This window comes from Malus domestica, chromosome 10 (assembly GCF_042453785.1).
Source record: "Malus domestica chromosome 10, GDT2T_hap1".
Lineage (NCBI taxonomy): Eukaryota > Viridiplantae > Streptophyta > Magnoliopsida > Rosales > Rosaceae > Malus > Malus domestica.
The window spans coordinates 28,541,611-28,563,494 of record NC_091670.1 but is presented as its reverse complement, the minus strand read 5'-3'; the positions used below and the strand labels follow the sequence as shown (position 1 = coordinate 28,563,494).

Sequence of the window (21,884 nt, the reverse complement as noted above, 5' to 3'; positions counted from 1 at the left end):
AAGCAGTGGGAGAAGAGACAGGAAGAAAGAGAAAAGAAAAGGGGAAGAGGAAAAGAAAGAGAAAAGAAGAAAGGAACTGAGAGAAAATGCACAGAAGGATAACATAAGAAAGAGCCATTCGGGCAAGTTGGGTGAAGCCCTTTGGTTGCCCAGATGTTATTTTTCTCTTAACACTCAAATCTTTTTCTCTTTTTAAAATTGAGTGTAGAGAGATCGAATTCACCATTTAAATTGGCCATGCTATGTAGCTTGGGAACCATAGGAGGTGGTCATTCATGTTTGATCCCGAGCTTTGCCCTCCTTGAGATCTCGATATGGATAACATGCTTGTGTTGGCGGGGATGAGTGTATGAGTTTTTTTCTTCTTCTTCGGGCTCCACATGAGGTGTGAGTTTGAGCCCTCCGAGCGTTGGTGTTTGGCCTACAACGGCTTGGTCTTCTACAACCATATCCATTTTCATGGATTTTTCATTGGGTGGGGCCATTGTTTGGCCTTCATCAATGTGTATGATTTGTTCTTCCTTGGTTGTAGTAGGGTGAGTGTGCTTTGTAGAAGGGATTTGACACATTTGATCTATCAACTTTCTCAAAGTTTCTCCAAAAGTTGTATAGCTTTCCTCCACCCTTTTAAAACACTTAGTCACCTCTTCACCATACTCGATGTTTGCCATATGGAGTTTGGACACCTTCTCTAATTTGCCCACATCCTCTTTGTAGAGCTTTTCATCCGGATGACCATGAGTTGGCATCTCATATATTGGCTCTATGTACTTATTGGAAGCATTTTGATACTCAAAGCCATTTGTTGGCCTATCATAGTATTCATGAATGTGATTGTCTTCAAAAGAATAATAACCTTCATCATAGCCATAAGTTGGCCAATCTTCAAGATTATTATTTATTTAATGGCCATTAGTTGGCCGACAATCATGTTCCATAGGACTTGAGTACTCTTCAGCCATGTACCCATAAATTGGCAACTCATAGGTTGGCTCTATGTGATAGCCATAGCTTGGGTGCTCTTCAACACCGTCATCTTCCTCATACTCCGAAAAAGCATATTGAGAAAAATCATGAAATAAGGATTGTTCATAATCTAACTCTATATAAGGATCCCACCAGCCGTGTCAAAATATGTTCGCTCCCTAAATTCGCCATGGGCTTCGCAGGCATGCCGGGAATTTATTCAAATACGAGATTGGTGGGGTGCGGGCATGCCACTACTAGATGCCGCTAGTAGACGAATTTTAAATGATTAAGGTTGCACCTGAGTTTGACTTTTGACCAAGAGATTGCGCCATTGAGTGGGAGTGACTCAAATCAAGGTTCTTTGTTTGCCTTAAAAATAAGGACTTTACTTATATGGAGAGGTAGAACAATATGTAAATGACAAAGGAAAGTGAATGACTAATATTGTAGATTGCTTGTAAATTAAATGACTGAAGATGAGTTGTACATGAAAACTACAAAGGAGATCGATACTGCAAGTGAGCAGCAGAGCTAATAAACTAGATAAAATAAGGCTTTTGATGAAGGTTGATCCTGAAAAGGATGAAGGCTTGGTGCTGACTACAGCTTCGTATGCAAATCTGGCTTGAGCAGAGTTTGTGTATTTGTTTGTTTGATTGAGTGTCCATAATCCTTGTGCTTGTGATCCTTTATATAGAGGTCTGGAAGAAACCCCCCTGCTGAGGACATTGCACTTGCCCGAAAGAAGCTTGAGCATCTTGCATTCCATTGCTTGGGCAGCTTGCATTTCATTGCCAACTTGCATGTAGAAACAATATTAAAGAGGGAACTTGCATCTCCACCACATGTTTTTAGCACTTGTCTCCTTCACTTGTAATAAACTAACAATTAAAAGAAGCAAGTTGGCTTCTTTCATATTATCATTGTCCGAAAGCTATCCCATCCACTTGCAATACATGCATGTATCTTGATTTAAACAAAGGCTTGACAAACCTCCACCACCCAAACAAATGGGAAAAACAATATTATAGTGCCAAACCCCTCAACTTGCAGCCAAATATCTTTCCAAGTTAGTTTTCTTGCACATTAATCCTCCGAATGCCATATTTTACCCAAATTGCCCAAATAAGTAAAAATGGGTATATTTTGAGTGCAAACAGGTTGTACAAGCAAGCCATTGTTGGAGCTGTGAACACCAGCTGCCCGGGAATTTTCCATACAAGGGACAAAGCAAAGTCGGATGCATGAAAGGCTGTCGAATGGAAATCCAAGGACCATGGGCGACTACATCACAAAGTTGAAACTGCTGGAAGAAGCAGGAGCTCCTACTTGATTCAAAATAAATATCGTACTCTTTCGTACTGGTGTTATATCTAAATGTGTGCGAATGTAACATCTATGAGATACTTTTAGCATAATGGTTTTACTTTTAGTTGTTAAAAAAAATAAAAATCTTTCTCACGTTTTATTCAGACAAAAATTCTAAGACGCTCTCATAGAAAAAGCAAGCTTTGTTTAATGGATGGATGGTGATTTTGAAGTTTTGAATCCTTCAGCTAAGGTACGAATTGATTTATGCACGAGAGGGTAGTTTAGAGAGGAGGGCTTGTTTGACAAGGTCACGCAAAACAACCTGAAATTTATCGAGAGCAACGCTGGAGAGCGACTCAAATCAGGGTGATAGAGAATTTATCTCCCTTACCCTATTTTTTGACCCCACCTTCTCTCACACAACCCCCTCCTCCGTCTCTCGCACACAAGAATCAATCCAATAGACCAAGAGGAAAGTACACTTTCTTAGTCATAAGTTAAACAATATTCCTTATATCTGCCCTAGGAATTTTTTTTTTTATATGAACTGATGTCTCCCTATCACGAGAAAAAAACAATAGAGAGAGTAGGAAAATGAAGATCCTTAACTCCAATGGTATATGCAAATTTAACCGCAAGCAAGTTTTTATTTTCTGGGAATTAGTGAAGCAAAATACAGAAACGACACCATCCATATACTAATACTACCTTACACAGGTAACAAAGAAATGACACTAGCAACACTTGCTAAAATATATACTGTTCATGACTGTGCTGAAGCGACAATTGTTGCCCTTCGGCCTTTGAAATAGTTCAAGAATGCACTGCGATCACGATCAGGTAAGTTTTCTTTGATTGTTGGAGACTCCTTGAAACTTTGAATCCATGCATGCAAGCGAGGAAAGCTATCAGCTTCAAACACTTTAACACCCGCTGATTCCTCCAAGACTTCCAGCCACAAAGCTATCCACCCGAATGCCAAGTCGACCAATCCAATCTTGTCGCCGCCGAAGAACTTCTTGTTTCCCAGTCCATGCTCTTCCAAGATTTTAAGATTTTCCTGCGCTTCTTTTACCGCTTTCACTTGTTCTTCCCCAGTGGCAAAAAAGAATCCAAGAAAAGCTCGGTTCTATGGTGCACAAAACATTTTGGTTAGTTTGGGTTTAAATAAAATGTTAAGTTGATAGACAATCTGATACGTCATGTTATTACATCATCACCAATGTTGATAACATAGTTGAATAATATAATTAAAATCATATGCTCAATCATTGTGATGACATAATATGTTAAAACTGTCAAGAATAATTACCTTGTCCTCTCCAAACTTTGTCCAAAACCGAGCCTCGGCTCTTTGGTGAGGGTCTTTAGGAAGCAAGGGGTTGTGTGGCCATGCCTCTTCAATGTACTCAAGAATGACAATGGACTCAGCAGTTGCTTTCCCATCATGAACAAGAACAGGTACCTTCTTGTGCACTGGGTTGTACTTTAGAAGCTCATCACTCTTGTTGAATAACACATCCTCCTCTACATACTCATACTCCACACCCTTGAGCTTTAGTGCCCATATAACCCTATAAACATATGGACTAGACCAGAGTCCTAGTAGTTTCACTTGTGCCATTTTTGTAATTTTTGTGTTGAGATTCCTGATTTGTTGTGCTGGGTTTCTAGATCTATTTATACCCCCACAATTAAATCGGCTGCTTGTGCTTCAAGCACATGGTTTTGGGAATTTAGGGAGGAATTGGCTTCTTTCACATAAAATATTATTGGAAGGTGCATGTGTACGTGAGTGCTTACACTTCTGCCATTTTTGTTATTTTCAATCAATTTTGCTGCTTGTGCTTCAAGTAAAGGGCCTTGCGAATTTAACGGGGAATTGGCTTCTTTCATCTAGAATATGCCAAAAAAACTTCAGTGGTACATTACACTTTAGTATGAAAAATGAATAGTTGAGATTGAAAATAAATATTTAATAATTTTAAAAATAAAATTTAAAAATGGCTAAACATTCGTAACACTAAGTGCTGCAGATAATTAAATCACATCATAAAATATAACATCCTTAGTTTATTTGGTCAAGAGTCCCTAATGATGAATGAGGATCCTTAAATCGTGTTTGTTCATCGTATATCGTGCGGTCAGTTTTCGTTAGATACTATTCATATTTAATTTTAAATAAAAATATTTAAAATAATTTATGATCGCACAATGTACGATGAATGGACACAATTTGAGGATTTCAAGGATCCTCACAAAGAGGATCTGGAGAAGATCATCATTACTAATTAATAGGTAGAGTATGATTATCTTCCCTCCTATTCTTATCCCCTTCCGTCCCCTCCTCTCACATATTGTTTTTTGTCTTATTATCTCTATAAAAAAGCTAATATAAGATGTTGACGTGGCTAAACCGTAACCGTTCAAATAAGAGGAAATGAAAGAGAAGAGAATCATTAATAGATGACTCCCTAGACGCATAAAATGGAGTACTTGTATGTGTACGTCAGTCATGATGTCTTCACAAGAAGAAAATAAAAGAACAGATTGCATATGTAAATTAAACTTTTTTTGGGGTTCTATTACTGATAGGATGGTATATATATCATCATTCTTTAAAGGCTGTCGTGCCCTCTTTGGAAATGCTGACCACATGCATTCATATACTTTTCTCCTAATAACACTTAAAAAGGAAAAGCATTGCATTGTATATTTCAAAAGTATGCTTTAGCTAACGTTCATGAGCGACTCTTGACTATTGATGATGCGTTGTCTGAGCTGATGTGTATGTCCACGTCGAACGGTTGCCAAATTCAATTTAAAGACTAGTCTATGATATTGCTGATGCAATGAACTTCTCTCTTAGGGGTTTGAAATAAGCCAACAATTTGCACTAATGGATAGTACTATTTTAATACGGTTTTGTGTATTTTTTTCATATGTATTCTAAGTTATATAATCTATTTATTGTAAAATTTAAATTAAGCATCAAACTTGTTCAAGAATATTCCAATGACACATGTGACCATTGGTAAATAATTGATTCCAACAAAATCATATACCTTAAAAATTTATTCTGACAAAGAAAAAAATTTGTCATAAAAAATATGATTACTTCCGACAACAACTAATCACCCTCGAAAATATAAAAGCATTACTGAGAGGACTTTTTTTCCCTCCAAAATATAAAAACATTACTAAGAGGATTTTTTTTCCCTCGAAAATACTAAATCAATTTCGTCAACATGAGTAAACCTTCGGAAATAACCATTTTGTTTCCGATAAGAACTTTACTCATCGTTAATACAACTATCGCCAATTCTTCCCGCCAAACAAAAGTGCATTCCGACGAAATTGAGATTTTTTCCAAGGATATTATGGGCGTTGGTAATAAAAATTTGTTTCATGTCATGTTAGCAACGACCCATATTTTATGGTCGTAAAATGTGCTTTTTACAACGGTTTTTTGGGACCCTCGGAAATCTTCATCGGTAATGACTACTTTTTTTGTAGTGAAGGTTCTCCTTGACCACAGGGACATCTTTCGAACTGCTTATCCAAGTATGCAAGTGAGGAAATATATTTGGTTCTAGCAACTTTAAACCAGCTGATTCTTCTGTAGCTCCTCGCCAACCAGCTATCCATCCCAAATGCCAAGTCTGCCAAACCAATTGTCTCTCTCCAAAAAATTTCTTATCCCCAAGTCCATGTTCTATTGTTTTGAACACTACTTGGGTTTCTTGTTTAGCCTTCTCATGCTCTTCACCAACTGATTGAAAACATGCAACAAAAGTTGAAGTCTGCAAGGCTCAGTTTAATAAAAATGAAAATAAAAATAATTATCAAATGGATTCTTTCTATCTGTTTGTCTTCCCTTAGTTAAAGGAATTATCTTATGTTCGACATTTAGTTGTGGTTAACCTCGTATACATATATATATATAGCAGCGGACCTCCACTGTGAGTGCATTATAGCCCGTTGTAATTAAAATATCTTTCTAAATATTTATATCATTTCATTTCACTCAAAGACTTTTGACTCTTTTACCATTAATTTGTTAGCCTGTCTGAAAAATAAAATTAGAAATTCGTGTACATAATCGAAAATTGGAGTTATACTTGGCAGAGAAAAATGAACAATCAAAATTACTTTGAAAGGTCTTCTCATTCTCATCTAGTCAAAAGGAAACCAAGAAATGAGTTTGCCAACTCAAATTTGATTTGAAACTTGGTAATTTCAACCCTCTTATGTGGAATTACGCATTAAGTGAGCCACACTTGTAAGAAATCTATATTAATATATTAAAATTAACACTATTTTTTTCGAAAGTTCAACAAATCACAATTCACCTATACTTCTTTTACAACTCCCAACTAGAACAAACGCCAATATTTTCAAAAATCTAACAAAAGCTCTTAACATGGTGAAAGTGGAACTAACTCGAATCTTTTCGAAGGCTCAAATAAATTTTTTGCATGTTGAAACAAACACAAACCGTTTCGAAAGCCCAAAAACCAAATCTCATTCTTTTTCTTTTTTCTCAGCTCTCTTTTTTATCATTTTTTTTCTTTTTCTTTTCCTCAAACTCAAAACCAAACTAAACCAATAATAAAATAAACACAAAACAAAGAACCTTCATGATAGGAAATGGATGCCTACCATTACCAAAAAAAAAACTTTTTTTTCATCTGTTTTCTCCATCGTTTTCTTTTCTTCTAAATTTCTCCTTAATCTTCTTTCACAGCTGCAGAAACTATTCTTCTTCTTCATTTTCCAAATATGTGTATAATCTTCACCCTCATATTTATGGCTTATGGCTTATGGGTATTGGAATAAGTTAATATTTAGTAGAAAAGAGAATGTAAATATTTTGTAATTACTAGAGTCTTGTTTTAGGAAAGGTATTATGTCCTTTATTTGTTGCCTTTCTTGTAACTAGAGTTGTACATATCCTTTTATTGAGAATTATGGAATACACAGAAATTATCCCGTAAAATTCTATTTGGTATCAAGAGCCAAGGCTGCCGTAACCCTAGTTTTTCCGTTGTGCTCAATCAACTGTTTTTTTTGCAATTCTTTTCGCAGAGATCAGTCACTCTGCGTGTGTGTTGTTGCTGTGTGTGCAACCGTGTGTGAATGGTATTGTTGTGCTTGTGGTTTTTAACAGTGTACAATTGTTGTGCAATTGTTAGCATACAATTGCTTTGCATCAATTGTCAAAGTACCTTTTCCTTTATCCCGTGGGTAGTAAACAATTTGGCTTGCTGTCCAGTTTGTTGCAGTGAGTATAACTATAATTCTTGTGCCGAGCTGCACTTGAATTGTTGTCCAGTATCGTGCCTTTGTTCATGTGCGTGTTAGTACTATTATTTCAGATTCTGTCTGCAAGTTCTGCAATTTTTTCTCTTTTGAAAAAAAAAAAAAAAAAGGATTTGTGGGTTCTTGCTACTGCTTGCAATGTGTGGATTGTTCTCTTGTACCGTGGGCTACAGTTTGTGCTAGTGATTTCTGTCCGTGGATCAGCGTGTCTACAGCTGCAAGTGTGTAGTTTGTTACGTATAAGTATTGTGCGTACTTGTTGTTTTGTGCAGTGTGTAGAGACTGATGTGCAGTTGTTATTACAATGACCAATACCGGTTGGATTTTAGATTCCGGTGCAACGGATCATATGACGTATGATAGAACTTTGTTTCAGTCCATGAAAGATTCTCATAGAAAGTGTGTGGCAACTGCCAATGGATATTCAAACAAAGGAGATCATTGGGCGTGGCACTAAGAGAGATGGACTATATTATGTGGATGACGTGGTTCCTGGAAGAGCTCATTTGGTTCATTCGTCACGTAATAGGAATCTACAGAAGGTATTGTTATTGCATCGTCGTTTGGGGCATGCATCGTTTGGTTATTTGAAACATATAGTACCTGATTTGTTCAGTGGTATTGAAGACTCAGAATTGAAATGTGAAGTATGTATTTTAGCCAAAAGTCATCGTGCTTCATTCCTTCCAAGTATGAATAGAAGATCTTCTCCATTTGCACTAGTACACTCTGATGTGTGGGGGCCTTCCCCTGTTAGTACTACTTCGGGAATTAGATGGTTTGTTACTTTCGTGGATGATTGCACTCGTATGACGTGGTTGTATATGTTGAAAAATAAAAGTGAGGTTTGTGATGTGTTTCGTCTGTTTCAACAGATGGTTAAAACTCAGTATTCCATTGATATTAAAGTTTTGCGTTCTGACAACGGTGGAGAGTACATAGCTTCTGAGTTATCCCGGTTTCTACAAGATCGTGGAATTATTCATCAAACTACATGTCCGCATACTCCACAACAAAATGGGGTTGCTGAGAGAAAGAATCATCATATCTTGGAAACTGCTCGTGCCCTGCTTATTGGTGCGTCTGTGCCTAAACGTTTTTGGCCTGAAGCCGTTACCTATGCTGTGTATGTGATTAACCGTATGCCATCTCGGGTTGTAGTATCCACTAATACCCTTACTCCTCGTGTGTTTGCATGTGTAGCATATGTTCATATTCACAAGATTCATCGTAGCAAATTGGATCCATGTGCCCTTCGGTGCGTTTTTGTTGGGTTTGCCTCTCAACAGAAAGGGTATAAGTGTTATCATCCTGAAACTCGACATATGTATGTGACTATGGATGTTACTTTTTCTGAATCAGAGTATTTCTATTCTTCGATCCCATCACCTTCATATCACCATGGGGAGAACACTAGTGGTGATCAAGTTGATCTTGGGTGGTTAGAGGTACCCGAGGATGTGATATGTAGTTCAGGGGGAGCATGTGTTGACGACAATGATGAAAATGGGACACCAAATTTTCGACAAGAAATTGCCGAGAATGATATGGGCCTTCAGCTGATGCCTGCCGAGACAAGTGCAGGCTTTAGGCAAGGTCCTACTGAGGAAGCTATAATAATCCAGCAGCCTATTGTCGAACCAAGTACTTCAAGGGAAGAAGTGCCATCTGCAGAACCTACATCACCCTCTCTCTCTCGCTCGATAGTGCCACCCAATGTGTCTACTCTGAATATCCCTGAGGTAAGTACTACAGATGCTCATGTAACTAATCCAAATAATGATGTAAGTATGTATAAGTTGCCGCCAAGGCAAAATCGTGGTGTTCCTCCTGATAGGTTTTCTCCTGAAGGAAAAGTAAAGTATCCAATATCAAATTATGTGTCGTGCAAAAACCTTGCACCTGAACGTCAAGCCTGGGTAAATAATGTGGAAGCAATCCAAGCACCAACCCGAGTTGAGGAGGCCTTGTAGGATCCTAAATGGGCTGCTGCAATGGATGAAGAAATGATGGCACTACACAAGAATGATACATGGGAGGTGACGGAGCTACCTAAAGGCAAGAAACCAGTTGGGTGTAGATGGGTCTTTACAATTAAATATAAGGCAGACAGATCGGTAGACAGATATAAAGCAAGGTTAGTAGCGAAAGGGTATACTCAAACTTATGGTATTGACTATCAGGAAACTTTTTCTCCGGTAGCGAAGATGAATACGGTACGTGTTCTGATTTCTTTAGCTGCAAACTTGAATTGGCCACTGAAACAGTTTGATGTAAAGAATGCTTTTCTTCATGGGCACCTAGAAGAAGAGGTGTATATGGATTTTCCTCCGGGGTACAATGCTGGAGGAAAAACCGGAGTATGTAGATTGCGAAAGTCACTCTATGGACTTAAGCAATCACCTCGTGCATGGTTTGGGAGATTTACTCAGGTTATGAGGAGGTTTGGGTATTATCAAAGTCATTCGGATCATACATTATTTGTGAAACGGGGAAGTGGTAAAGTGACTGCCTTAATAATTTATGTAGATGACATGATAATAACCGGTGATGATTCAGAAGAGATGATGAAGCTTGAACAAAACCTTGTTGCCGAGTTTGAGATGAAGAATTTGGGAGATTTAAAATACTTTCTTGGAGTGGAAGTCGCTCGGTCATCTAGAGGTATTTTCTTGTCTCAACGTAAATATGTTCTGGATTTATTAAAGGAAACAGGCATGCTGGGGTGTAAACCTGTGGACACTCCTATCGTAGAGAAACATTATTTGGGGATTTATCCAGATCAGGAACCGGTTGACAAAGGGAGATATCAAAGACTGGTGGGGAGGCTGATTTATTTGTCTCATACTCGTCCGGATATTGCTTACGCGGTAAGTGTGGTTAGTCAGTTTATGCACTCACCAAGTGTAGATCATATGGAGGCAGTGATGAGAATCTTGGCATACTTAAAGTCTGCTCCGGGTAAAGGAGTTTTGTATGAGAGTCATAGGCATATGAGGATCGAGGGATTTACGGATGCTGATTGGGCCGGTGATGTGACTGATAGAAGGTCTACATCGGGGTATTTTACATTCATTGGAGGCAATTTGGTTACGTGGAGGAGCAAGAAGCAAAATGTGGTGTCACGGTCTTCTGCCGAAGCTTAATATAGGGGAATGGCACATGGTGTATGCGAGATGCTTTGGCTGCGAAAGTTACTTGAGAGCCTTGGTTTTACACAGAAGGAGGCAATGAAGTTGTATTGTGATAATAAGTCCGCTAGAGAGATAGCCGAGAATCCAGTACAGCATGACAGGACTAAGCATGTTGAAGTTGATAGACATTTTATCAAAGAAAAGCTGGAGAAGAAGATTGTGTCAATACCATTTGTGAACTCAGAGGAACAACTTGCAGATGTACTTACCCATGCCGTGTGCAATAGAAGGTTTGGTGAGTCGCTTGTCAAGTTGGGCATGAGTAATATCTATGCTCCAACTTGAGGGGGAGTATTGGAATAAGTTAATATTTAGTAGAAAAGAGAATGTAAATATTTTGTAATTACTAGAGTCTTGTTTTAGGAAAGGTATTATGTCCTTTATTTGTTGCCTTTCTTGTAACTAGAGTTGTACATATCCTTTTATTGAGAATTATGGAATACACAGAAATTATCCCGTAAAATTCTATTATGGGTGCACAGAAAAATTAGTTTTGCACATTTAAAAAGAAGCGCTTTAATACTCTATTTTTCTCAGTAATTAAGGAGGTTTTTATAAGATATAAAAAAAAAAGGAATTAAATCAAATCAAACTTTTGTTCACAAAACAGAGAAACGTAGACCAAATTAAGTCAAATCTTTAAAATACTTTTTTTTTAATATTTTTCAAAAGAAACAATGTAACATCCGGGTGAATATTCAAAAGGAAATTTCAAAGCTTTATTCATAGAATCAGTATATAAGGAGTCCAGGACTCGGCGATTTAAAGAACTTATACAACTCAACAAGAAATGGAAGAAGTGAAAGTGCTTGGAGCTTGGCCTAGTCCATATAATTTCAGAGTGATATGGGCTCTAGAGCTCAAGGGTGTGAAGTATGAATACATAGAACAGAATTTGGCCAACAAGAGTGATTTGCTTTTGCATTACAACCCAGTTCACAAAAAGATTCCGGTACTCGTTCACAATGGGAAACCAATCACCGAGTCCGCTGTAATCCTCGAGTACATTGAGGAGACTTGGCCCCAGAATCCCCTCCTTTCAGATGACCCTCATGAGAGAGCGTTGGCGCGGTTCTGGACAAAGTTTATAGACGAAAAGGTGATTGTATATGTTGTACAGTGTCATATCTATAATATTGTTAACCGAATTCACAGTCTGACAAACATAACATGTATTACTTTTGTAGATTTTAGGGTTTCGGCCTTTTTCGGCCATTATGAATCAAATGAACATTTCAATTTGTGTGATCAAGCAGGGGTTACCATATCTTAAATTTATGGCTGATGGGGAAGAACATGAGAAGGCTGCAAAAGAAATCAGAGATGTATTCAAGATCTTGGAAGAGCAAGCTCTGGGAGAGGATGACTTCTTTGGTGGCAATGAAATAGGGTTGGCTGACTTGGCGTTGGGATTTATAGCCTCCTCTTTTGGAGTGATTGAACAAGTTGTTGGTGTCAAAGTACTGCATGCCACTGAGTTCCCTCGCTTGTGTAATTGGATTAACAAATTTAGGGAAAACCCAGCTATCAAAAAGAGCCTCCATCCTGATAAAATGTTTGTGTTTTACAAGCAGAGGAGGGAGATGATCCTTGCTTCAAGGCCTTGAATTGCTTTCTTTCAGCATCTTTTTAGCCTTTACATACATGTAAGTGGATTAAGAAAAAGAAAAAAAAATGCTTGTTATTCTAAAAAAATGTTCCTGGTCACCGACTCAATTAATCCATAGACGTTTAAAAATTAAGAAAGGGCGTTTAGACCTACTTAAGCGCCCGCCTAGGTCGTAGTTAGACAGAAAATAGATAACTTTCATCTTGCATTTTATTTTTTCAACAAATTGTAAGAAACTTATTGAATACTTGGATGAACACTCATTGTATGTTTGTTCCCTATATTTTCAATATGCTATAATACTATATAATCTATATCTTATTTTATTTCGCAATTTATGTATCTCAATACAATTATTTATTTATATTAAGTATAAGGAGACATTTATTTATATGTTATATAATAAATTTAATTAAAATTACAAAACCGCCTAGGCCCCTACCCGTCGCCCGACTAGTGCTTAGCGCCTCTTAGAACCTTGATACTCTACATCCATAACAAAAAAAATTTCAAGCATCATAATAACAAATGGTTGGATACTTAAAAAAAAAATTCAACCATTTATATTATGACACTTGATGTACCAGACCGTGTTCTTGGTACATTGAAAATTTTCTTGCCCAGAACATATTAACCCAATCACCTACTCATATTATAATATCACTAGCCTATTAACACACGCAAGTGTGACAATTGGTTCTTTTATTATTTTTTTTAATTTTAATTATTTTAAATATTATTGTTTTTATTAAAATATAATTTGAAAAATAATAAACATAACTACCCACAGTCCCACTACGTTGTTTTATGTGAAATTATTATATTTTATAAATCCTAATGAGAAAAGAGTAATCCGGGTATTAGAAACTTGGTACATTTGTTGCACCGAATTATTTTAGACGTTTTAGGAACTAAGCTAGACTAACTTGGCTTGGACTAAGCAAAATAAGAATAATGAAACGTTTGGTGCAGTGCCGGATTATATTTTGAACTAAAATATTTTAACTTTTTTTGCTCCAAAAATTAATTTTAATTTTATTATTTCTCTCTTTATCCGTTGCACCCCTCACTCAACAAAATGCCATACAAACATCGAACTTCAAAATGTACAAATTTTGCAGGGCAGGTGATCGAAAGGTTGATTTTGATAACTCCGAGCCTCAACAAAACAAATGAGATAATCAATTAACACATAACCCTGTTCAGTTGGTAAAACATCAATCAATTCAATATTCATGGGCAAAATCTTGATTAATTTACACTGAACAAAAATGTTTTGGTCTTGGAACATCACTAGAAGAAAAAATACAACCTTCAAAAAGGAAATCACAGCTAAGCAACAAATTCAAAAATTGCTAGGAACAATTAATCTTTATCACAGTTCTTTCTTCAAGTCTTTAATCTCGTAAATTGCAAATAAGTCGCTTGGCAGATCATGTCGTGCTCTTCTTACGCTTCTTCTTCCTTGAAGCAAAGCTGCTCGGACCAATTTCTATGGACATTCTTTTCGTTCTGCAAAGCATGAGAACAAGAATTGAGTACTTTCAGCAGAACAGCGTGTGGCGTTGGTTGTAACAAAATAGAGACTAGAGCGCAAACAGGGGATCTTATGATTTCTTCCACAAATATAAGTGTCCAACAAAAATTAAGAAGCATCATACCACTTGGAGAGCTCTTCTAACTTTTAGTCAAACTAAGATTTTAAAAGATTTTAATAGTGATAGATTTGATCGGATTTAAGAGGATTAAAGACTCCTACAAAATTCATATGAATTTTTAAAGAATTTGAATGGATTGTGATGGATTGTGGTGGAAGGATTTGAAATCCTAGGGGGTAAGGTTGGATTCTTTTTAATCTTAGTTATATATACTTTTGGCTCTCAAATCCCACAAAATACACAACTTATTAAAATCCTCCAAAATCTTAATTTTTTTAATACACTTAGATTTGGATGGATTTTAAAATCCTTTAAAATCTTTTAATTGACTAAACCTAGATTTTAAAGGATTCTAAAATCCTTTAATTGACTACACCTAAATTTGAATAGATTCTAAAATCCTTTAAAATCTTTTAATGGACTACACTAGGATTTTAAAGTCTTTTAAAATCCTCTCAAATCCGAGTTTGACTACACCCCCTAAAGATACGATGAAATTCAAGGCCAGTTGAAAGATCCAAACCAACAATAACATATGCAAAATACGAAATGCTGGATCAACATTATACTTTTGTTGTTCACAACTAAAGACATACCAGCTCCATCAATCTCACCATCATCGTTCTCTGACTTTGAACCGGAACCCCACCTGTCACCTCCCTTGACAAAATCCCAAGGTTCTCCCACTGGAGGCATCAAAAAGTCAGTTTCAATGGTACCTTGAGCACGTGAAAGATAACACCAACTAACCTTCGGTTTAGCGGGAGTTGTCTCCACTTATGAAGGTCCCAAAACTCACATAGAGAGGGAAGACAACATACTCAATACATATTTGACAGAAAAAGATTGGGAAAAAAATGTTGGACATAAAAAAGTAAACATGAAACTTGTAGTTTGATCATATATAAAAATGGGGTACACTAGTATCATGATTGTACGCATTATTTGGACCTTATGAAGTGATAAAACAATAAACCAGCAACAGTAAATGCGAAGTGGAAGATAATCCAGGGAAACCTTAGCAATTATTCAACTCTCCCAACACCATTTGCTCAACTTCGTCCCATGTTTTTGCCGTCTTGAGTTCGTCCCAGATGCTAAAAATAGCTCCCAATATATTCTATTCGTGCAGAATACAATAGCACCTACACAGACGAAACCATCCAAAATAAATTCAACCACCGTCATTGTTTGGGCAACATTTTGCACGGAAGTGGATAAAACATAAACATCAATGCTTCACAGAACAATGACCAACTAACGACACTGATACGAAACATGAACAAAGATTGGATGTAAGAGCTTAAAATATAAGATTGGATTGGCAAATTTGACTGCTCATATTCAGAATGTAATTTTCATTTTCAAACCAATAGATGGCAAAGGGGCTGGAAAATTCACTCAACCGATGGCAAAAAATCAAAGGACCGAACATCGACTTCATAACTGATTTTGATTTCTTGAAATTAAAAGAAGGTATATCTAAGCATAACAACTCCCCCATCGCATTTCATCCATAACTTGGAATCAAAACTTGAAGCTAGAAGGATTATATGAGAAACCAATCAGAACCCAGTAACAATTTCATAGATTTCGAACCCAAAACAACGAAATCGATGAGAACCCAGTAATAATTTCACGATTTACAAAACAAAATCGAAGAAATAGATCGTCGGATTTGGAATTTACCAAACTAGAAGCAAGACGAGGACAAGCAGGAGCAGGACGAGCGAGGAGGAACAGCGAGGAGGACGACCGAGCGACGCTCTTGAAGACGGGCTTAGCAATCCTGTGATAATTGGGGTTCCTCGCTAAGACCTGTTAGCGAAGGGATTAGTCGGAGCGATTATTAAACTTTATCCTTATGTCTAACAAACACCATCCAACACTAATAATAGTACAATCCAGTCCAGTGAAATTTAGTGAGCTCAAATAAACACACCTTATAATGTTAAAGTGTATTTTTTAAACAAATAATATTATCTACTCTAGTGAAGAGGGGATAGGCTTAGTCTCATAATAAGCTAGTAATAATATAGTTCAAATTTACTTTTGACGGTAATCGAACTTAATATCTTTTACTTTCTAAAGAGGAGGCTTTTTTGGTCCTCACAAACAAAAAAACAAAAAAAAAAGGAAAAATCAAGACAGAAAATAAGACTGGCTTTTATTACCACCATTTGGGTTGTGGGAGGTGGCAGTATTGTGTTCATCCAAATATGGCCTCCCAAGAAACCACTGCGAAAGTCTAAAAAGCAACGAAAGAACTCTGAACTCAAGCGGTGGCCATGGCTTCTGTGGCAAATTCTCCCTTCTACATTCTCAAACCTCCAAATCACACTCACTACAAACTCAGCAGTGGAATCAGAACCACCCTCTGGTCATTCTCTTGTAGCAATGCACAATTTCTCACTCTGCAGACCTCAAAGCACAAGTCTTCAACCATCACATGCTTTGCAACTGATAAGCAAACTTCTTCTACCGAAATCAGGTCTTCCCTTTTCCAGTATTTTGAGAATGATTGTTTTGCATGATTGGTTTAAGAAAAGTCTGCACATTTAGAATCGGTTACGAACTTTCTATTTAAAAATAAAGTTAGAAATACTAAACAGGCAATAAACCGTATAGATAACAAAGTTTAGTGTCCCGTTATATTTATTTAGTATCCTCTCAATTCTACTTTCGATTAAAAGTTTATAACCGGTTTTATATGCGCATATTTTGGGGAGCTATGGTGGAAGCTTAAATTGTCCAAGAAAACATTACTACTCTATGTACTTCAATTTAGAACCAGTTCCATTCACAGTACAAATAGATGGATGATTGATAAATTCTATCTATTTGTACTGTGAATGGAACTGGTTCTAAATTGAAGTGCATTGAGTAGTAATGGAGTTCCTTCAAATTTCCAAACATCTTTGCTGACTTGGGTTCTTCGCATTCCAACGCCTTGTGCTATATCAGCTTCTATTTTACACATTAGGCTTCCTTGTAATCATAGGTTTGTTTGTTCCTCAGTTCCACAGCCAGGATTAGGAGTGAAGTTCTCACTCCCTTTCGCTCCGTTCGAATGTTTTTCTATCTTGCTTTCATTGCAAGTGGTGGTTTAGGAGGATTAATAGCAACCACACAGTTAATTGCAGCACTAACAAATCCATCAAGAGCACTCGACGCCCCCGAAATTGCAAAGGGTCTTGGCATAGACCTTGGAGCAGTGTCTCTCTTTGCATTCTTGTATTTGAGGGAGAACAAGGCCAAGAATGCACAGATTGCCAGGCTCTCTCGAGAGGAAAATCTTTCAAATCTCAAGCTTCGTGTTTCTGAAAAGACGGTCATTCCTGTTAGCTCTTTGAGAGGGATTGCTCGGCTTGTAATATGCGCTGGCCCTGCATCGTTCATCACAGAATCGTTCAACCGAAGTGAGCCTTTCACCGAAGGGCTTGTGGAAAGAGGAGTGCTTGTTGTGCCCTTGGCTACGGATGGAAACATGCCTAGTTTTGAGTTTGAAGAAAGTGAAGAGGCTAAGGATATTACTACAAAGAGGAAAAGACTCTGGCAGCTAACTCCAATTTATGTTACTGAATGGACCAAGTAAGTAAACCTTTTGCAAAACAAAATGATTTAATCATTTTCAAGTTCTTATTCTCTCTTCAGACACGCTCATTTTTTCGTTGGAAATTGCAGCTGGTTGGACGAACAAAAGAAGCTGGCCGGTGTCACCTCTGACTCTCCCGTGTAAGCATTTCTTCCATGATTGCTTCTGTCCTTAATTCCACTAGGCAAATTGCCTTATGCCTAATCTATTATATTACGACTGTTTGTATAATTTGTGCTCTTAACCGATGAGTTTATTTTCTTGCGTAAATTAACATAATTAAGATCACTTCGTCAGTAATTCTACATCATTTTCTTTGTTTGCAGATATATATCTCTTCGCCTGGATGGTCGTGTTCGTGGCAGTGGCGTTGGTTACCCACCTTGGAATGCTTTCGTTGCACAGTTACCACCTGTCAAGGGAATGTGGTCTGGTCTTCTCGACGGGTTTGATGGAAGAGTTTAAGAAAATATTTTTTTGTTTGTATAGGTTAAATTCTAGTTGGATTACTTGTCATGACTCTGCAATTTGTTGAGAATACTGTGATTTTATGTGCATTTAAAGGCATGCATATCAACATTTGGGGTATCTGCTAACTCTCTTGTATTATTGGGTGCTTAACCACATGGTTTTTCGTTTCGACCAAACACGTAAAACATACCTTCTCTGGTGCCAACAAGGGTTTGCAGATTCTGAGACGTAAAGTACTTAAACACTTATGCATGAATAAACAGGTCCTGCCTGTGCCTATTGGGAACTGGAAATCATCTTTTGAACTGCTCTGGACTTCTATCTGGATAATGGAAAAGGGAAGTTACTTCCGCACAACCTTTTCTCTCTTTACACACCCAGGGCCGGCCCTGGCTTAGGGCTAGCAGGACGACCGTCCAGGGCCTCAAAAACTCGAGGGGCACCAAAAATTGATAGGGTAGTATATTCATATATATATTTCCATAAGCATATAAATTTTGAAACCTTGGTTAAATCAACAAGAACTTTAGGCAGGAGCGGTGGTGTTTCACTGCTTACTTAAAAAGACGGTGTCGTGTTCGAAACCAGATGTGTTCATTCTTTTTTTTTCCAATTTTTTACGATATTCTATTTGGGATCAATGCAAGGCACGTTATGCTTTTCCTTTCATGCATTTCCCCTCACCATTTAACATCGGGATGAAATTTGCACAACAAACTAAAATACAAATAAGTTAAAACAATAAATTAGAAATATGGTGCCCAACTCCGGGATGTAACCAACACCTATTAATGTTTCCCTCCATATCGTAAGATAAAGATACAGTGACAAAGAGAGAAGCAGTGTACGGCTCCGGTGTACGAAACCAGTATAGGATAATTTACAGCGTATAGATGCATGAAACCGGCATATGAATCCGGTGTATAAATACGGTATATACTATGAGTTTATAACGATCTATTCGTGTTTTGAGGAAGCAGTGATTGAAAATAACTAAGAAAAGGTGGAAGAAGAAATTTAGAGTATGATACACAAATAAAGGGCACCAACAAGTAAGGAAGAAACTGAGAGAAGGACAATTTAATTAAGATTACAATTTACAGTGCTACTACAAACTCATTTAACTTCTTCAATCTCGTCCAAAGCATAGTTATTTGTGGACACATTGGCATAGTTAACTTTGTTGAATCGGACCACGACAGGGTAACGGGTATTCGGATCCTGCAAAACAGATATCCACATTTAAGTACTCCATTTTCTTTATCAAGTTCATTTTTATTGAGAGAGAGAGAGCCGTCAGACCTGATCCACAGCCACAACAGATCCAATGCCTTTGAACCAGTAGGATTCCCTCCTAAGAATCTTCACCTGTGAAAGAAAGTATAGAGTTATGATTCAGAAAGGAAGTAAAAACACTATGGAGCCAAGTGAAATAGTCAAACCGGTCAACGTTTCAATATTCCTCTACAATTCAATTCTTCTCGTTCTAATAACATATTAATAAATGAGCCAATTTGTTGTGTATTAAATTGGGGTCCTAAGTTATTTCTGCAAATATTAAAACTAAACACAAAACCATTTGTTGTTCATACTCAAGAACATATAATAAGGTCTCCTGTGGCTCGACCTGAGTTGCACTATTTCTATCAAATTAGACTAACGAACACTTGGACCTCTTACTCACTACGGACTGGCGGATTTTCAAGCCTACACGTGAACAACAACTGGATGACGTGGAGCGTGTGTGGCCGTTTGGCTTCACACAAAGACAACCTCTCTAATATCATGATGAAATTGAAGTTTCATCATAAAACCAATTGGTAATATAGGGAGTGGCCCAAGACCATATAACATATAACAAACCTTACCCCTCACCGATACGGGACAACTCTCAACATTTACAAGTTTTTAGCGATATATTTTGTTTAATGTAATATTGGAGGAGTGACAATTTAAACAAAGGATCTCAAGTGCGAGGATCACACCTTTAATGATTTCAGCTACAAGCCTTTCAAATTCATAATTAGTGTTTTTTAAATCCCTACTTTTTTTTCTAGGTAATTTGGTTTTGATTTTTCTATTCAGCAATTCTACAATACTATTGACAATTTACTCACAACAATACTTGAAAAAGAACACTGATTTATTTCTATTATTTTTCACATGAACTAACCTTAGTGCCTCTCTTGGGTCCAATTGGTGGTGGCTTTGGCTTAGGGGTAGCTGCCCCCTCTGGTGCAGTCGTGGTGGCGGCCGGAGGCGCAGCGGCTTCTTCAGCTGCCCTGATCACAAACCTGGCATTGCTTCTGGTGTTGGTGTTGGGTTTTGAAGGGAAAAACAGCATGCTACTCCGGCTGGAAGCTGAGCCTGAGTTGGTGGTTGCAACGTTTGGTGCTACCACAAAGCCTGAGGCAGCTGATGCCATGCCACAGCTAGCCATGTGTGAGATTTCTGTGCTGCTGGTCACTCTAGCTCTCTCTGTGTTTGTGCTGAGATTGTGGCAGAAGTTAATGGATATAAAATTAAGACTATAGAGGCTTTGAATGAACTGAGTTGTACTGCTACTGAGGAAGACAAAATTATCTGATCCTGGCAACGCGAGATAAATCGTTGCCTCCACTAGGGTGATGACACCTGTCCACCATATCCTTTTTGTTTGGATAATATGTGATTACATGTCATATTTGCGTGTGGACTTGCCGAGTGGACAAACAAATATCTTTCTTTTTCTTCCCGTGAAATTCTTCTAAATAATAATGAAATTGAATTTCAGAAAAAAATATCTAAAAAATAAGGCTAAATAGCCAAAATGATCCATAAGATTTGCATAATCAATAGAAATGGTCCCTGAGATTGTTCACCATCCATGATTTTGGTCATTCCGTTAAAAACTCTTTGAGTAATTTTCAAAAGCTTCGTAATTTAATTGTTTATTAACCAAATTCGACCCATAATATATCAAAATGAAGATAGAAAAATGTAGAACAACATGGTTAGCCACTTTCGAGCCGTTTTCCGGCCAAACCATGGTGCGTTAGCCATCAAGAAAGGTACCATTATCTTTCTCTCGTCGAGAAATATGATTTTCATTTTTTAATCACTCAATTTCGTTGAGTATTGAAGAAGTTATGAATGTTTAAAATTTACCTAGTTTCCGGCAAGTTTTCCAGTTTTCTTACAAACCAGTCACCTTTCAGGCTATTTCTGGCCATCTTCGGCAACCATTGGGCTTCCAAATAGGTATAATCTTGTTCTACACTTTCCTTATTTTCATTTTGATATATTATGGGTCGAATTGGTTAAGAAACGATTGAGTTACGAAGTTTTGAAAATTGCTCAAAGAGTTTTTAACGGAATAACCAAAATCATGGATGGTGGACAATCTCAGGAAGCATTTCTGTTGATTTTCAATCTCAGAAACCATTTCTATTGATTATGCAAATCTCAATGATCATTTTTGCTATTTAGTACAAAAAAAATTCATAAACTGAAAAATATGCTTTATTCATGTAAATGTTCCAAACTGTTGAAGTTTTACCAAAACATGATTAAAAAACCAAAGCTACTTTGGAAGAAAAAAAATTTATTTTTAGGTAATTGTCCGTATATATATATATATATCCTGTTGGCGCATGCCGACTTGCTAAATTTGTTATGCATGGTGAGTGTTTTCGGTCTTGGTTCGAGGAATCGCCAGACCTACTGTCTGATCTCTTTCTGCCAGAATGTAATGGTTGGATGTTTTTGTGAGGGGC

General features: G+C 37.3%; 4 protein-coding genes and 1 long non-coding RNA gene across 5 annotated transcripts; 2 read left to right on the top strand and 3 right to left on the bottom strand.

The window, feature by feature from the left end:
* Positions 1–2,899: 2,899 nt before the first annotated feature.
* On the bottom strand, positions 2,900–3,948 carry LOC103445442 (glutathione transferase GST 23-like). Its single transcript, XM_008384448.4, has 2 exons — positions 3,593–3,948; positions 2,900–3,409 (listed from the first exon to the last, which is right to left on the bottom strand). Exons 1-2 carry the CDS (start codon positions 3,902–3,904, stop codon positions 3,044–3,046), a joined length of 678 nt encoding a protein of 225 aa, XP_008382670.2. The 5' UTR covers positions 3,905–3,948; the 3' UTR covers positions 2,900–3,043.
* Positions 3,949–11,545: 7,597 nt separating this feature from the next.
* LOC103445566 (probable glutathione S-transferase) lies at positions 11,546–12,731 on the top strand. Its single transcript, XM_008384579.4, has 2 exons — positions 11,546–11,895; positions 12,053–12,731. The coding sequence occupies exons 1-2, from the start codon at positions 11,587–11,589 to the stop codon at positions 12,401–12,403; spliced, it is 660 nt and encodes a 219-aa protein (XP_008382801.3). The 5' UTR covers positions 11,546–11,586; the 3' UTR covers positions 12,404–12,731.
* An 880-nt stretch (positions 12,732–13,611) lies between these two features.
* Positions 13,612–16,000, bottom strand: LOC139188422 (uncharacterized). Its single transcript, XR_011571830.1, has 4 exons — positions 15,753–16,000; positions 15,081–15,208; positions 14,660–14,749; positions 13,612–13,917 (listed from the first exon to the last, which is right to left on the bottom strand). It is a non-coding gene; the product is annotated as an uncharacterized lncRNA (long non-coding RNA).
* Positions 16,001–16,207: 207 nt separating this feature from the next.
* On the top strand, positions 16,208–18,254 carry LOC103412182 (protein LOW PSII ACCUMULATION 1, chloroplastic). Its single transcript, XM_008350782.4, has 4 exons — positions 16,208–16,554; positions 17,082–17,654; positions 17,748–17,798; positions 17,985–18,254. Exons 1-4 carry the CDS (start codon positions 16,352–16,354, stop codon positions 18,121–18,123), a joined length of 966 nt encoding a protein of 321 aa, XP_008349004.1. The 5' UTR covers positions 16,208–16,351; the 3' UTR covers positions 18,124–18,254.
* Positions 18,255–19,095: 841 nt separating this feature from the next.
* On the bottom strand, positions 19,096–20,781 carry LOC103412183 (photosystem I reaction center subunit IV B, chloroplastic). The gene is made up of 3 exons (XM_008350783.4): positions 20,303–20,781; positions 19,432–19,497; positions 19,096–19,350 (listed from the first exon to the last, which is right to left on the bottom strand). Exons 1-3 carry the CDS (start codon positions 20,567–20,569, stop codon positions 19,246–19,248), a joined length of 438 nt encoding a protein of 145 aa, XP_008349005.1. The 5' UTR covers positions 20,570–20,781; the 3' UTR covers positions 19,096–19,245.
* Positions 20,782–21,884: the final 1,103 nt, after the last annotated feature.

Bases quoted from the DNA above. Each gene is read 5' to 3' on its own strand.
- LOC103445442 (XM_008384448.4), bottom strand. From the start codon at position 3,904: ATGGCACAAGTGAAACTACTAGGACTCTGGTCTAGTCCATATGTTTAT. The intron at 3,410-3,592 runs GTAATTATTCTT...TGTGCACCATAG, and splicing joins CAAAGTTTGGAGAGGACAAG to AACCGAGCTTTTCTTGGATT.
- LOC103445566 (XM_008384579.4), top strand. From the start codon at position 11,587: ATGGAAGAAGTGAAAGTGCTTGGAGCTTGGCCTAGTCCATATAATTTC. The intron at 11,896-12,052 runs GTGATTGTATAT...GTGATCAAGCAG, and splicing joins CAAAGTTTATAGACGAAAAG to GGGTTACCATATCTTAAATT.
- LOC103412182 (XM_008350782.4), top strand. From the start codon at position 16,352: ATGGCTTCTGTGGCAAATTCTCCCTTCTACATTCTCAAACCTCCAAAT. The intron at 16,555-17,081 runs GTCTTCCCTTTT...TTTGTTCCTCAG, and splicing joins ACTTCTTCTACCGAAATCAG to TTCCACAGCCAGGATTAGGA. The intron at 17,799-17,984 runs GTAAGCATTTCT...CTTTGTTTGCAG, and splicing joins GTCACCTCTGACTCTCCCGT to ATATATATCTCTTCGCCTGG.
- LOC103412183 (XM_008350783.4), bottom strand. From the start codon at position 20,569: ATGGCTAGCTGTGGCATGGCATCAGCTGCCTCAGGCTTTGTGGTAGCA. The intron at 19,498-20,302 runs GTTAGTTCATGT...TTTCTTTCACAG, and splicing joins GACCCAAGAGAGGCACTAAG to GTGAAGATTCTTAGGAGGGA. The intron at 19,351-19,431 runs GTCTGACGGCTC...TCTGTTTTGCAG, and splicing joins CTGTTGTGGCTGTGGATCAG to GATCCGAATACCCGTTACCC.